A 15904-nucleotide genomic window follows, 5' to 3' on the forward strand; every position below is an offset into this window, starting at 1 on the left:
TTTTGTGGCTATTATGTCTAGAAGTAAATATAAATTCTTTTGTTTAGCAGTTAAAGCCCTTCAAGACCCAATCTACCTTTCTAGACTTGCTACATATTACACTTTTTCAAACATACCAAGTTTAGTCATATTGCGTTTGTTTATTGTTCATTATATCTACCACTCCATTCTTTCATGCTTAGTATTCACTCTTTACTTATCCTTGCCCCTTAGATACCCTAGTTTTCTTCAAGAATTAGTCAAGTGTCACTTGTATATGAAAAACTTTCTTGACAACCGCCCCCCCCCCAATCATTTAGCTCCCTCCATATTCCCAATCTTGCTATATCTGTTTTGTAGACTTGTTCATATGGGCATCTCATCTCTCCAAACAGATTATAAGCTCAGGGGCAGTTTCACTTTTGTCTTCAGAACGTTGCGCTTGACATCATGGCTGGCACATACCTAACAAATGCCTAATGATTAACTGCTTGAACCTTGTCAGATGTTTGATCCACAGGATTAAGTTTTGCTTTCTATGGATTTTACCTATAAGCAGGGATACTTTTGAGGACAAAGCACTTTTAAGGATAGAAGGAAAGTAATAGAGACTCTGGCTAAGATAGTGAAGATTCCTGTTAGCCCCATTATAGGGCAAAGAGTTTGGGTGAAACCACTTTCTCCTATACAAAAAAAAAAGGCTCAGAGGAAAAAAATGGGAAGCACCCACCTTTAAGCAGTAATAGCCCACAACACACACAAAGGAGATGATCGTGTGGATGATAGCCAGAGCCCTCAGTGTTGGCGCCATGTACCCAGTGCTCTCCTGCAGGACAAAGAACACCATCCCTTCTTCTTCTTCCTCCTCTTCTTTGAAGGGAGTCCACAGATTGGAGTTCTCTGCATCATCCTCAAAGGGCTCCTCAGTTACCTAGTCCAAGATACCCCCACCACACAGACATAGACAACACACACACACACACACACACACACACACACACACAGTCTTTTGAAAGGTGCAAGGAGTTGGTGGACATAACTCTGCCCAAATGATTCATTCTTTCCTTTGCATTGTCAACTAATGTGAGGACATAGTGGTAACAATGAATTTTAAATGATTTTATATTAATAGGTAAGAATAAGTTAAAATCTGATTACATTCTAATGAAATAAATATGAATGCCGTAGGCTATGTGAACTGTGTATTTTGTTTATGATTGTTAGTAGGTATGAAAACTATGCTTGTAACCAAGAATATGGGTTGAATATTGTGAATGCCTTTTGCTGGGTGGGGCCTGCCTGAACATCAAGACCAATAAGAAAGAGTGAGTTTAGTGGAGGCCATGATATCTCAGAATCTTAGGATGATATATAAGGCAGACTCATGGAGCTAAGCCAAGTTCAGATGTATCAGGTACAGTGGCTCCAAGGAATCAACAAAGAAGTCATTTTCACTTTGGAGACACTATATAGGTCCCATTTGACTTGCTCTCTAGATACCTAGAACAATGAACCTCACACCAGAGAGGCACTTACTTGAATAAGTAATACCTTCTTTTCCCAAGGTGTTCCCCTACCACTCTGCCTCTCACTGGAATGCTTACTTATATGGACTAGTATAAGAATGTAAGCAGAGGAGCAGCATCACATAAGCTGGCTTGCCAAAATATTGGTGGGTGAGCAAGCTTCCTAGTATATCAATTTATTAAGCAGCACATGCCAATAGCTTAACAAACTGGGACCTGGACCCTGAATACAGGGGCAGACAGATTTTTATACATCCAAAACAAATAAGACAAATTAATTAAAAGAAAACAACTGGAGTAGAAAATTAGATAATTTGATTTCTAATTGGTGGAAATATTGGAGAGTTTACAAGTTGAGAGAGGGAGAGTGAACAGGTACAATTTCCTAATTTAGCAGAAGAGGGGTCCCACTCCCCCAAGAGTCTGTAAATAGTTAAAGGAACATGGAAACAATAGCTAATTGATCATTGTGGAGCCAGATTTCAGATAAGATATATGAGTTGTTTGAGATGCATAATTATGAGAAAACTCTTTGCATCAATCTTTAGATATGACTGAATTTCTGGGCAACATAACCTCAGTCCTTATTTAAAAGTCTCTAAGTACCAGGTAGAGTTGGTCCAGTTTCCCAATCACATAGGACTAAGTTCAAACAATGTTTCCCTGCAATCCCTCACAAATGAATAAAGTTTTATCTCAAAACAGAAACTGGACTGGGATTATAATTTAATAGAAAGGGAACTGAACTAGCTTCAGAATTGAGTCATAAGACAGAGTCAGTATGGTTCACTCAGTTTCCATCACCATGTGCTGCTCCAGTTCCTTGCTTCCCTCACCCCTATATTGTTTGGCATAGTTCCAGAAAAGCTAGCTTTAGGGGAAAAAAAGATAATGAAACATATATAAATACTGGTAAAAAGGAGATACAATTATCTTTCTTTGCAAATGATAAAATGGTTTACTTGGAAAACCCAAGAGAAATAGCTATGAAACCAATCAAGATCATTAATAGCTTCAGTAACATAGCAAGTTACAAAATAAAAATTTGAAAATCATCAGCATTTCTAAAAAGTACCCAAAAAAACCATCAAGAAAAAGTAATGGAAAGAAAGATTCTATTCAAAATAGCTACACAGGGTTTAGGATTAGAATTATCTAAGAAACAATTGTTATAGAAATAAAGGAAGATAACAATATTGAGATTCATCAGTCATAGTTGCATTGGGCTATGCTAATATGATAAAAAATACTATCTAAATTAAATTCCTTTTTAAATGCCATAATAGCAAAAAAAGATTTCCTTTTAGAACCAAATAAATTAATAACAGAATGTTTTTAAAGGAACAAAATAGATTATAAAGGAAAACAATTTAAAGGAGGAATAAAGGTGGAAGAATGAATCATTAAAACCACTTTGTACTAGTTAAAAAATACAAAAGTAGATAAGTGAACAGATGAGATGACCTAAGAAGGAATCAGTCATAACTGAAGTGCAACATTTAATAATCCCAATGTTCAGTAATTCCAAGAACAAATATGGTGGAAGGGGGACTATTTGTTAAGAACAGCTATTAAAATTGAAAAGTTGAAGTAGAAATTAGATTTAGACCATCATCTTACATAATAAAATATATTAGTTTTGAAACATATAAGGGACCTAGATAAAACATATATTTTTGTAAAATTAAAAAAGAATGAAGTTTTCATAATTTTTAGGGTGAATATTCTTGACTTCTTAAAAAGGGAAAGAAGTGTGATCCTAAAAGATAAAATAGACAATTCTGATTGCATAAAAAAGCTTTACACAGATTAATGTGGATAGTATAAGAGAAAAGGTCAAGTAGGAAATAATTTGTATCATATCTTTGATAAAAGTCTGATATCTTATAAGCAATTGATGAAATATATAAAGATTTAAGGACAAAATATTTAAGATCAGTAACTAATATAGATAAATGGTTATAAGATATTAAATTTTTAAAAAACTGATGTGAATAAAAAATAACTCTAAGGTTTCATTTTGTATTCCTAAAAGTGACAAAGATGATGAATAGAAAACATCAAGTTTTGGGGTGCTATGGGAAGACAAGCACATGATTCACTTAGTGGACCTAAGAATTGGACCAATCATCATGGGAAACAATTTGGAATTACATGAGAAAAGTTATTAAATTGTTCATATTCATCGATTAAGTTTGCTTACCACTGGAGATATACCCCAAAGATATTAAAAAACAGATCCCATTTTTGCTAAAGTATTCACAGCAACTCTTTTTGTGGCAGCAAAAAAGAAAAAAAAAGACTATTATAGACACAAAGTAAGAACCTCATTGATTAGAGAATAGATGAAAAAATTGTGATATGTGAATATAATGAAATATTATTGTGCCATCAGAAATTAATTCAGTGAAATGTGAGAATACTAATGCAGAACAAAATAAGTAAAAGCAGAAGAATAATATACATGACTTCATTCGTATAAATGAAAAGAACATGGAAAAGAAAATGAACTTTTAACTGTAATGACCAATCTTGGTCATGAAGAATAGATAATGAAATGACTCCTTGTTGGAAAAGAGGTGGGAGATTATAGTTACAGAGAATACAGAGAGTATTGTCTGACAACAATTGCTGGGCATAGATATTGGTTTTACTTATTTCAGAGAAGGGTTCTTAAAGATATGTATCAGGAAATGACTGTGGTATAAAACAAAAGGTATCAATAAAATTTAAATAACCTGAAAGGGGAAAGGAGTAAATTGTCTATGAATACCACAAATAAGTTACTAGAGAGAATTGTTAGAACATAGGAAGATTAGGGGCAACTGGTGGCTCAATGGATAGACAGCTAGGCCTAGAGATAGGAGGCTGTGGGTTCAAATTTGACCTTGGGTACTTTCTGCCCATGTGACCCTGGGCAAGTCACTTAACTGTAATTATATAGCTCTTACCTCTCTTCTTTCTTGGAATTCTACTTAATATTGATCCTAAGATGGAAGGTAAGGGTTTTTAAAAAATAACATAAAAATAATAGCAATTGAGAAACTTAAGAATTCACAGGAAAGATTATCTAAGAAAAAAAAGTATAAAACTTGAAATGCTTCTACACAAATGCACAAAGTATAGCTAATAGGAAAAATAAATGAGAAATCCTAAGAGCAAGTAAGAGAAGATGAATACAAAAATATGGCACAATCCTGTAAGAATACTTTAAAAGAATTCTAAAGTTAAAAATAAGCTGAACCTGGGAAACAAATCTAAGGATAATTTTTTTTAAAGAATTTTAAAATTTATTTAAAGTTTTCAAATTTTGAAGTTTTAAATTTTGTTATTTTGGGGGGAAATGTCAAAAAGAATATGGCTCCCTACTATGTTGGGTAGACAGGATAGGGATATTTTGCCTTTGTTTTCTCTACCAAGGAGAATGGTCTTTGGATTAGAAAGCACAAAATAAACATGGGTCTAAAGAGTTATACTCAAGATAATTAGGAAGATGGCAAGGCAGCTCTTGGGCAACTAGTGGGAGCAGTAGATAGAGTGCTGGGCATGGAGTTGGGAAGATTTATCTTCCTGAGTTTAGATCTGGCCTCAGACATTAACTAGCTGTGTCACCCTGGGCACAAGCCCATTTTCCCTCAGTTTCATCATCTATAAAATGAGCTGGAGAAGGGAATGACAAATCATCCATTGTCTTTGCCAAGAAAACCCCAAATGGAATTATAAAGAGTCAGCTATGCCTGAAAATGACTGAATAACAAAATAGCACTTAACTGCTTTAGGTGATTTTAAATCACTTTGCTCAAATGAATAATATTCTTCTCTATAGAAACAGTGGCAGATATGACTACTTAGTTATCCCTTCGAATAAAATCATGGAGAATGGTAGCGCTATTACAGGATTAGAAAAAGTCAAATGTCCCAATTTTCTTAAAAAGAGAAGAGAATGGCATCTGATAACTTGCCAACTAATGAACTTGACTTGAATTTTGAGTAATATCCTAGAACAGTGATGGCAAACCTATGGCATGGATGCCAAAGATGGCACACAGAGCACTCTGTGTGAGCAGATGCACCCCTCGCTCCCTGGTTTGTTACCAAAAAGGCAGAGGGACTTGGGCGGAGTTGCTCCCCTCCCCCTCTCCATCATGCCTAATGACATTTTTTCATATCTTCCACCCCTTTGCCCAGCAGCCAATGAGAGTATACAGAGGGCAAGATGGGCAGCTCACAGGTGGCAGAGATGGAGGGGAGCAGAGCACTCAAATTCCCCTCCCCCTCTCTACACTTGCTGAGGACATTCCTCACTTCTCCCACTCTTCCACCAAGCAGCCCAATAGGAGCTCTTCCTTCCTCCCTCTCCGTTGTGGGGTAAGAGGGGGAGTTGTTGTGCACCCAGCACTCAGACTGGGGATGGGGTTTGGGGTGGGACCCAGCACACCATCTCTAAAAGGTTCATCATCACTGTCCTAGAACATTATTAATGAGATAGTGAGTATACAGAAATAAAAGTGATGATTACTAAAAGCCAGTATGGCTTCTAATACTAGGTACAAGACATACAAGATTAATCTTATTTCTTTTGTTGACAGAGTTAATATCTTTTTTTTTTTTTGAGACTGGGTTTCTCTATCTCCCTGTTGGTGAACCTATGGCACATGTACCAGAGGGGACTGCTCCCCTCCCCCTCTCCACCTTGCCTGAGGACATTTCTTACATGACCTGCTCAGCCCAGCAGCCCAATGGGAGTACTTCCTCCCTCCTCTATCTGGGGCAAGGGGGAATCTGACATGAGTGTAAAGATTGTAGTTTGGGTACTTGGTCTCTAAAAGGTTTGCCATCATGCCCAATCTTGTCTAGGCTGGAAGTACAGTAACCTTTTAGGGGCTTGATCTCACTGTTGATTGACTGATAGGCACAGTTTGACCTATTCTTTTTCTCACCTGGGCTAATTCACCCCCTCCTCAGTCAGTCTCATGTCCTCTAATCCCAGGCACTCAGCATCTGGATGTTGGACTTAGTCCAACCTTAGACCTGATTGGCTATACTTAATTGAGTTAGCCCCCTGCAGTTTACAATCTCTCAACTCAAATAATCCCCCAGCCTCCACCTCCCTAGTGGTAGGCATTATAGGGATGTGCTACCACTCCTGGACAAAGGGAATGCTATAGAGACAATTTACTTAGGTTTTGCAAAGGATTTGACGAAGTCTCTTGTGCTATTCTTGTTTAAAAAAAGAGAAAGAGAGAAATGTGGGCTAGATCATAGTACAGTTTGACCCATAAAATAATCAATAGTTTGAAAGAGATCTTCAGGGAAGTTCCAAAGAGTTTTTGCTTGGTTCTTAGATGTTTAACATTAACAGTCAGTATGCCTTGAATGAAGACATCCATGAAATGCTTAACCAGATTTTCCAGTAACTCAAAGCTGGGAAGGATATCAGGCACTCAGTGACTGACTGGGGATTCAAAAATATGCGAACAAGCTAAAACAATGGGGCAAATCAAATAAAATGAAATTAATAGGTAAAAACAAAGTTTTAAGTTTGGTTCAAAAATCATTTTTATAAGTCTAACATGAGGGAGCTCGGGACAGAGAGCAATTCATCTGAAAAAAGGTCTGGGGTTTTAGTAGATAAAAATACATTAAGACTAAATAGTAATCATGTTATCCAAGAAAGTTAATGCTACCTCAGGCTCCATTAAGATAGGCAAAACTTCCAGGAATAAAGAGGTGATAATTGTGTTCTATCCTAAGATATCACATTTTTGTAAGCAAACACTAAGCTAAAGAATATTCAAAAGGGGGGCAACCAAGGTTACAAAGGTGCTCAAGTTCATTTCATTTGAAAATCAATTAGCCTAGAGAAGAAAATACATGGGAAGGTATTTTATCTGTCTCCAGCATAAGGACTATCATAGAGAAGAAGAATTAGACTTAATCTGCTTGGTCCCAGAAGGCTGAACTCAGAGCAATGGACAAAAGTTGGAAAGAAGCACATTTGGGCTTACTATGAGGAAAAACTTCCAACTAGGGTAATTAAGAAGTAGTGGGTTGGGTATCCATTTGTCAGACATGTTACAGAGGGAATTCTTGAATATGGATTGGTTGAATGTGGTGGCTGTCTACTTCCAATAAACCCTTTTATTTCCAAAGTCTGGTTCTTTAAAACCAAGTTTCAAGTCCCTTGGCAAATGGCAATAAGAGGTGGAAACTATCCAAATGGTGTAGTTCCTGGAGAGAAGTCCGTGTCTTGGCTTTGTGTACACCATGGGCATATAGCAAATAAACAGCTTCTGAATGAACAAAGGAAATTTACCTTATAGAAGAGCAGGATGAAGTTGATGGCAAAGGCCACAAACAGTGCAAGGAATCTCAGGTTGTAGAAATTCCTGGCCAGGTAATGCTGGAAAAAAAAGGATATAGAAGAGAAGAGAAGGTAGAGAGAGATTTTATTCTTTTCTGCTCTCTTCTATTTCTCTCTCCTGAAGTCATTAAAAAAAAAAAAAACTTTCCAGGTTAAAATATTCACTTTTCTAGCCATCCCTGCATTGATAATCACTCTTATAGAATGAACTTGGCCTTCCTCTTCCTTATGGGTCTTTCTTGGAGCAGCCAGAGACTGATTTTAGACACCGTGTTTGAAAAACCCTGCTCCGGACTTGCTCTTCTACGGAGCAGCTAGGTGTCCCAGGCTTCTGACAGACTGTGGTAAACATTTGGTATAAAATGACCATTGTTACTGATTGTTAAATAAAAAAGAATCAGTAGCACTTTTCTTATGAATGGATGAGCTTATTCATGAGATGAAGGCTGGAGCTACTTCCCAGGGAAGCTTTCCTCAAGCCTCAGCAAGTTACTGTTGCCAGAGTCCCCACCTCTACTCTTCCTCTCCTCATCTTCCTCCCCAGCTTTAACCCTGACAGCACTCTCCATGCGGCACAGCCACAGCAGAAGAGGGGAATGGTAGTAGCTTAGGGCCAGGGAAATTCCTCCTTCCTTGAGAGTTAATAGACATTGTTGCTGGAAGCATGGGCAGGGAAAACGTGCCCCTAGAGCCTCTAGTCCAAGCTCAAAGTACTTTTCCATAGTTACAATATTATGAAGGTTAGTTGGATTGTAAGAACTCTATACATTTGCTATAATATCAGTTAAATGGTGTTAATGGACTAGTCTATAACTTTCATCACATTAAAAAAAACCCTTACCTTCCACCTTAGAATCAATACTGTTCCAAGGCAGAAGAGTGGTAAGGGCTAGGCAATGGGGATCAAGTGACTTGCCCAGGGCCACACAGCTGGGAAGTGTCTAAGTCCAGATTTGAACCCAGGACCTCACATCTCTTGGCCTGGCTCTCAATCCATTGAGTCATCCAGCTGCCCCCTATTATATTTTTGAGTAACAAAATACATCATTCTAAGTATCAGCTTTCAACTGGAATACAACCTATAGGGAATTTCTTTTTATCTATGATGATTTCCCAAATTTGTGTTGAAAAGCATTAAATATATGAGGGCCTCCTACCCATCTCAGTAAGAAATTAAGCCAAAAAAGGTATAGAGTTCCAAAGATGAAAGCAATCACTGAGAAGCATTTATTAGATGAGACATAGAAGATAGTAGCTTGCTAATCTTCCCCATTCTTGCCTCCCTATCTTCTTTTCTCAATGCAAAAAGGAGAAAGCAAGTAAAATAAAATAAAATATTAGAGAATGAATAGGGATAGAAGGAAGGTAGGACAACCAAATAGTGAAAATGAGACACTTTACCCCCTAGGGGAGGAGAATTCCAACTGGAATTGGATTCTGAATCATGTGTAAACTATGTGTGTTGAACAAAGTGCTTACCAACATTTTGGTCTGATAGATTTCTAGGCCTTTGAAGAAATTGGCCATGAATGCTTCAGGCCTCTCCTCCCTTTGGCCATGACGGCGCTTCTTCTTGGTTCTCTCACCATCCAGGTTTTCTTCTTGTTGCTCCTCCTCCTTGATTTTGTCCTGCTTTTCCCCATCTTCCATACTATAAAGGTATAAGAAACCCACTTAGCTCAGAATTACCTATGAATGTCAGACCCAGAAAGACCACAAGGGAGAATAAGACTTATAGAAAGGTAATTTAGGTTATATATGAAGGAGCCCTGGAGGTAAGTTCCTTAAGGACAGAAACTCTTTTATGCATATTTTTATCCTACCCAGCATCATACATAGTAGAGACTCAATAAATAATTGTTGGATGAATGATAAATGAATAAATGAATGCGTGGTGTGGCAATCCTTTGGTATGGTTTACTACTTCCTCTTTTAATTTCAGATGCCTCTTCATTTGTGTAGATATGCATAAATTATACAGCCTATTCTCAGGAATACCAGATTAAAAATAACACATTTTTTTTTCTATTTTAAGTTTTCTACTTCAAGTTCTTCATGTGCTTTCTTCATTAATTTTTTTAAACCACCCTCTTCTCTCATTCACTTTGCACTTAATCTAGTATTTGGTTCTCTCAAACGTTTCTCTGAAGATGCTACATACTATGCACAAGGTGCATTTTTGGGTAAAACCACTGAGGATGAGAAAGTTAAGAGATGTAATGAGAAGTTAAGGCCTTCACACTCCATGCAACATGATGATTACAGCTGATACAGAGGAAAATGTGTCCCAAGTTTGGGAGGCATCATAACAGTACTAACAGCCATAGTGATGCTAATTTAGATTCATTAAAGGTTCCCCTTAGCCTGATTTTCAAAACACTTAAGGAAGGAGAAGTTATCTAGATATTAAGAGAAAAAGTATGATGGGATTGCAGAAGGGGAAGGGATATATGTGTTAAGTCAATAAAGGAGATAAAAGAGCAGGCTGTGGAAGAGGAGGAAATAACTAAGAGATCAAAGCCAGAGAGGTCCTCACTCAGTCCTAGGAAAGATGCTAGTTGATTTTTCACCACTGAGGTTTGGATGTGGGATGATTTCCTTAGTTATTAGCCATGGCAACTAGAGCAGGAAATGGCAAGAAGACATCCACCAGAACTTACTCTGCCTTCTCAGATTCCATTTTTCCTTCTCTTTCACTTTCTCTTTTCATTTCTGCTGCCTAGAGAAAAAGTAACAGTCAAACAAGATATCTTACTTTCTTTCCCTAGCTCTGGTGGGCTGGTTTTCCATACAAGTAATTATGTTCTAGTAATAAAAATAGCAATTGTTCACATCTAGGTAAAGTCTTTATGGTTTATGAAGAACTTAGCCTACATTGTGTCATCTGAAGGATATCAGCAATAGCACAAAGGTTAAAAATGAATCATTATCCTCTGATGAGGATGTGGTCCTGAAGGTGGTAACCTGTCTTAACCTGCTAAGTCAACTATATTAACCAAGACTTTTTAAAAGAGCGGCATCTTTAGAGTCACCGCAGACATATTATCATAAGGGAAATGAGCCTCCTGTTGTGTGTTGCTTTGTTCACTGTCTAGAACTTTGGCATTAAGTAATAACTAAATGTGGCTTCCTACCAAAGATGTGGAGGCTGGGAGGGGGTCAGGGAATACGACCTATAGACTAGACCATCTGAGATAAGGGCTCTCAATCACTGGGAACTCCTTACATTTCGGGTTCTTGGGTTTGGAGTATCCCAAAATCACTGTAATCTAAAACAGAGTTGATTTATTTAGCTACTGGCTCTAATAGGGACAGTGTGCATAAGCACTTCTGGGGATGAGAAAGGTGAGAGAAATGGATTATACTTACCTGCGCTTTCCTTTTCTTCTGAACTGTGCTCTCTAGTGTGAGAGGCCCATCATTTCCAATAATCTCAGAGAGATCCCCAAGGCCAGGGTCAGGGCCATGCTTTGTGTTTCCCTCCTTCTTTGTGTGGAGCCCGAAGAGATCTGACATGATGTCTGCCTCTCCCTTCTCACCCTTTACAAAGTGCACTAGTTCAGCTGTGACGTTCTGCTCAGTCACTTCTGCCCTCTCTGCTTCTAAAACATCATCATGGATGCCAAATTGTGTAGGGTCAGGCATATCACCAAGGATCTTAGTTACTCTGATGTTCTTTGCTCCTTCTACCAAGCCACCCCCAAATACAGTATTCCAGAGGATCTGAAAGATTCCCCACACAACGGTGAAGAACAACTGGAACAAGCCCACAAAAAACATCCAGAAAAAAGAGAAAAACACTTTAACCAGTTCTTTGACAGTCATTTTCTTCACCTTCCTATACTGCTTCCTGAGGTTTCTCAGACTGACCATTTTCAGAAAACTTGCCACATTTTTCTTTATTGAGACACAGGCCGTGGCAAATGCAGAAGCAGACTCCAGTGATTTATTTTCTTCTTCATCTTCCTCAGCTTCTACTACACAGGAAAACTCTTCTTCATCCTCTTCCTCTTCCAGTCTTTCAGCTGAGTCAGATTCAGAGATTTGGGAAGCCAGCTGCATTTCAAAGATTGTGTCTTCACAGAAGTTTACAAATAATTCCATCTTTTCCTGTTCCCCACCTTCATTGACAACATCAAAGATAAACTGTCTTTTGGACTCTTTAACCTGGGGTTTCTCCCATTGTGTTCGACTGGATTCACTGATCTCAAAGTAAACACGTTCAATTTTCTTGGCTCCACCCATGATCTCAATGCGCCCCAGATAGGGTTCAAAGTAATTCAGGACACTCTCAGCTGGGTCCAGCAAACACTGTAGACGGGAATCATTTGGCATATGTTCTGAAAGATTGGTTAGTAACACAGCCACATTAAACCCAATGTCCTTGGCTGGCTCATGGAACCTGTCCACAAAATCAACGTAATTAAACATGTCATTCTCATCAGCCTCTGCACAGGAGAGAAGGAACTCAATCTCTGACTGGGGATACTGTTTCTGTCCTTCCATGGCTTTCTGAAACTCTTTCTTGGAGATAATCCCTTTCCCATCTGGGTCATATTCTTTGAAGGCATCTGAGTTGGTCAAGTCCTTGAGTTTGAGGAACATATCAAAGAATTTCAAGATCATTTCTACATTGGTAGATGACTCCACAAGGGTATCAACCATCTGCTTGCCAATAGTTCCATTTACAACATTCCCTATGAGAAGAGATAAGCAACATGTATGCAAATTTATTGCTGTACCTGAATCATGATAGAACTAGCCAGGTTATTAAAAAGTATTTGTATTCACATGGTGCCAAACATTTCCCCCTTACACTGTTTTTTTTAAGGTCTCATAATACACCCCCATTTCTTTCCAACAAGCTATGCTGCTCCTCCAGGAAGCTATATATTTTCAAGAAACTTGGAGGCCAAATGAGTCAATTACATGCTTGTGACCCAAACTGTATGTTGGGTGTAAGATGTGGAAATATGTGGGAGTTATCCAAAAGCCAGAAAGGGTGACCCATTAAGGAACAGGGGAGATGACAAATAAAGGAAAATAGATGAACTGGAGTAGTGTGGTATTTATGCCATTCCCTCTCCTTTGGCACAGTGACAAGGCACCTTTACCAGAGGAGTACAAAGGGATAAGTGATAGTATCCCTTTGAGACCGAAAACAGTGCTCTACTCAATGACACCATACAAAGTTTATAGCAGTCTCATTGAAAACAAATGGGAAAAGAGAGAACAAAGGTTGGTGTTTTTCCTACAGATGATTCAGTATTTCTTACTGGCAGAAATTGACTGGCTTTAGTCTCCCTCCCTCCATCCTCACCCCCTTCCCCATTCATCTACTTCTACTCATTTTCCTGAGATTATACCTTTCCAAAATTTGTTATTAAGCTTGATTCGAATGACCGGCTAAGTGGAAAATTTGAAAGGTCAATGAGGCTAGGATAATGGTGCAGACCAAGAAAATAAGAAGCTATAAATTTATAATTCTATCAAACTCTCACCTTCAAGGAGGGAGAGTAGCATCACCACCATGTCCTGTAAGAGATCTAATAGTTCCTTCAGCAACTCAATCTGACTGGAATCCTACAACAATAATAGGAGATACCCATGAATTAAGTAATCTCTTAACAAAACAGAGAGCAATAAAAGCAAGCACACCAGGCCTTGGAGAAATCAGCTGAAGGCTATCCAGGCTCCCAGGAATAAACTAGTATTAAGGAGGTTAAAGCATCACCTGACATTGCATGGTGAAACCCATTACAGCATGGCATGTTTAAACATAGAAGAATATGGACATGATGCAAATGGCTTCCTGCCTTCTCTTTTTCATAGATACCAAAGTTCATGCAAAATATTAAACCAACCCAAAAGAGCATCCCAATACCTGAAGGGACCACCAAGTATAAAGAAGGTCACTGGTGTCCTCTTGCACAGACCCAACCGCTAGGAGTTACAACTCTCTCACTTCTTCCACTTCTAATCCTTGAAATGATGAATTGCCAGCTGCCCAAATAAAAACCATGCCTCTTCATGTCTCACCCCCATTCACTCGGCCCTTTCCCTCCCATGTCTCTCTCCAGCTGTACCTGCCCCATCCATTGTGCAATTTGGAACTTCCATTATATAGTTCACAAAAGTCCCTTCCCCTTAGGTCATTTCTATTAATTTCAACTAGAAGAGATTTGTCCACCCCCACCCCCTGATCAGTGACAAAGCAACCCTAATCTCTCTTTCCCTAAAACCAATTCCCAGCATTATTCCTGGAGGCACAATGACAATACTTTTTACTCTTTGCTGCCAGATACTTTCTGATTTTTTGAGGTTCACTCCATTCAAATATATCACCAATTTATCAATCACAGAGGGAAGTTTTTTTTTTATCAGCCCTCAAAGAAGGATATTCTTCCACTTTGATTATGAGTAAAACATTTTTTAATTCAAAGATATTTTATTTTCCCAATTACATATAATAACAATTTTTGACATATATTTTCAGAAATTATATGATCCAAATTGTCTCCCTTTTTCCTTTTCCTCCCCCATCTCAGAGATGGTAAGCAATTTGATCTGTATTCTATATGTATTATCATGGAAAGTATACTTCTGTATAGGTCATTGCTGTAAGAGAATACTCACCAAAACCCCAAAATAAAACCATAAATAAACTAATATCGAAGATAGTATGCTTTGACCTGCATCTGACTCCAACAGTTTTTTCTGTGGAGGTGGAGAGCATTCTTTCTCATGAATCCTTGCATCAATTCATGTAGAACTTTCCAGCTTTTTCTGAAATTATCCTGCTTATCATTCCTTATAGCCCAATAGTATTCAATCACCAATGTATACCATAAATTGTTAAGGCATTTCCCAATGATAGACATCTTATTTTCCAATTCTTTCCCACCACAAAAAGAGAGCTGCTATAAATATTTTTGTACAAACAGGTATTTTCCTCTTTTTTTTTTTATGGTCTCTTTGGGATATAGACCCAGTAGTGGTATTACAGGATCAAAGGATATGAACAGTTTTATATTCCTTTGGGTTTAGTTACAAATTGCCCTCCAGAATGGTTGGATGAGTTCACAACTCCACCCACAATGCATTCGTGCCCCAATTTTACCATATCCCTTCCAACATTTATCACTTTCCTTTATGTCATACTGGCTAATCTGTTAGGCATAAGGTGGTACCTCAGAGTTGTTTTAATTTGCATTTCTCTAATCAAGACTGATTTAGAACATTTTTTATATGATTATTGAGAGCTTTGATTTCTTCATCTGAAAATTGCTTGTTGACCATTTGTCAATTAGGGGATGGCTTGTATTATAATAAATTCAGCTTAGTTCTCTATTGATTTGAGAAATTAGACTTTAACAGACATTTGTCATTAAAAATTCCCCCCAGTTTATTGTTTCCCTTTTAATCTGTTACATTGGTTTTATTTGTGCAAAAGCTTTTTAATTTAATTTAATCAAAATCATTCATTTTATATCTCTTGTTTGATCATAGATTATTTCATTCTCCATAGATCTGCCAGGTAAACTAATTGTTTCTCTGATTAGTTTAGGCTATCACTCTTTATATCTAAATCATATATCCATTTTGATCTTATCTTGGTACAGGGTGTAAGATATTGGTCTATACCTATTTTCTGCCATACTGCTTTCCAGTTTTCCCAGCTGTTTTTGTCAAATAGTAAGTTTTTATCCCAAAAGTTGGGTTTATCAATCACTAGATTGCTAAGGTCATTTACTCCTGTATATTGTGTTTCTACTCTATTCCATCCACCCCACCATTCTATTTCTTAGTCAGTACCAGATTGTTCTGATGATTACTACTTTATAGTATAGTTTGAGGTCTTATGCTCCTAGGCCACCTTTCTTCACAGTTTTTAAATTAATTTTCTTAATATTCTTGTCCTTTTGTTCTTCCAGATTAATTTTCTTATTATTTTTTCTAATTCTATAAAATAATTGTTTGGTAGTTTGACTGGTATGGCACTAAATATGTAAATTAACTAAGGTAGAATTTTTTA

The 15904-nt window shown here is 37.6% G+C and overlaps 1 protein-coding gene across 3 annotated transcripts in view; it reads right to left on the minus strand.

The window, feature by feature from the left end:
• RYR3 (ryanodine receptor 3) overlaps window positions 1-15904 on the minus strand; it is a 793997-nt gene that overhangs the window by 21398 nt on the left and 756695 nt on the right. For all 3 annotated transcript variants that reach the window (XM_056810219.1, XM_056810218.1, XM_056810220.1), the window contains 6 exons: window positions 13371-13452; window positions 11239-12566; window positions 10530-10588; window positions 9349-9520; window positions 7822-7908; window positions 710-910 (listed from right to left, as the gene is read on the minus strand). In XM_056810219.1, the coding sequence (XP_056666197.1) occupies window positions 710-910; window positions 7822-7908; window positions 9349-9520; window positions 10530-10588; window positions 11239-12566; window positions 13371-13452 (1929 nt within the window). The remainder of the gene's footprint in view (window positions 1-709; window positions 911-7821; window positions 7909-9348; window positions 9521-10529; window positions 10589-11238; window positions 12567-13370; window positions 13453-15904) is intronic.

Source organism: Monodelphis domestica, chromosome 1 (genome assembly GCF_027887165.1).
Source record: "Monodelphis domestica isolate mMonDom1 chromosome 1, mMonDom1.pri, whole genome shotgun sequence".
Classification (NCBI taxonomy): Eukaryota; Metazoa; Chordata; class Mammalia; order Didelphimorphia; family Didelphidae; genus Monodelphis; species Monodelphis domestica.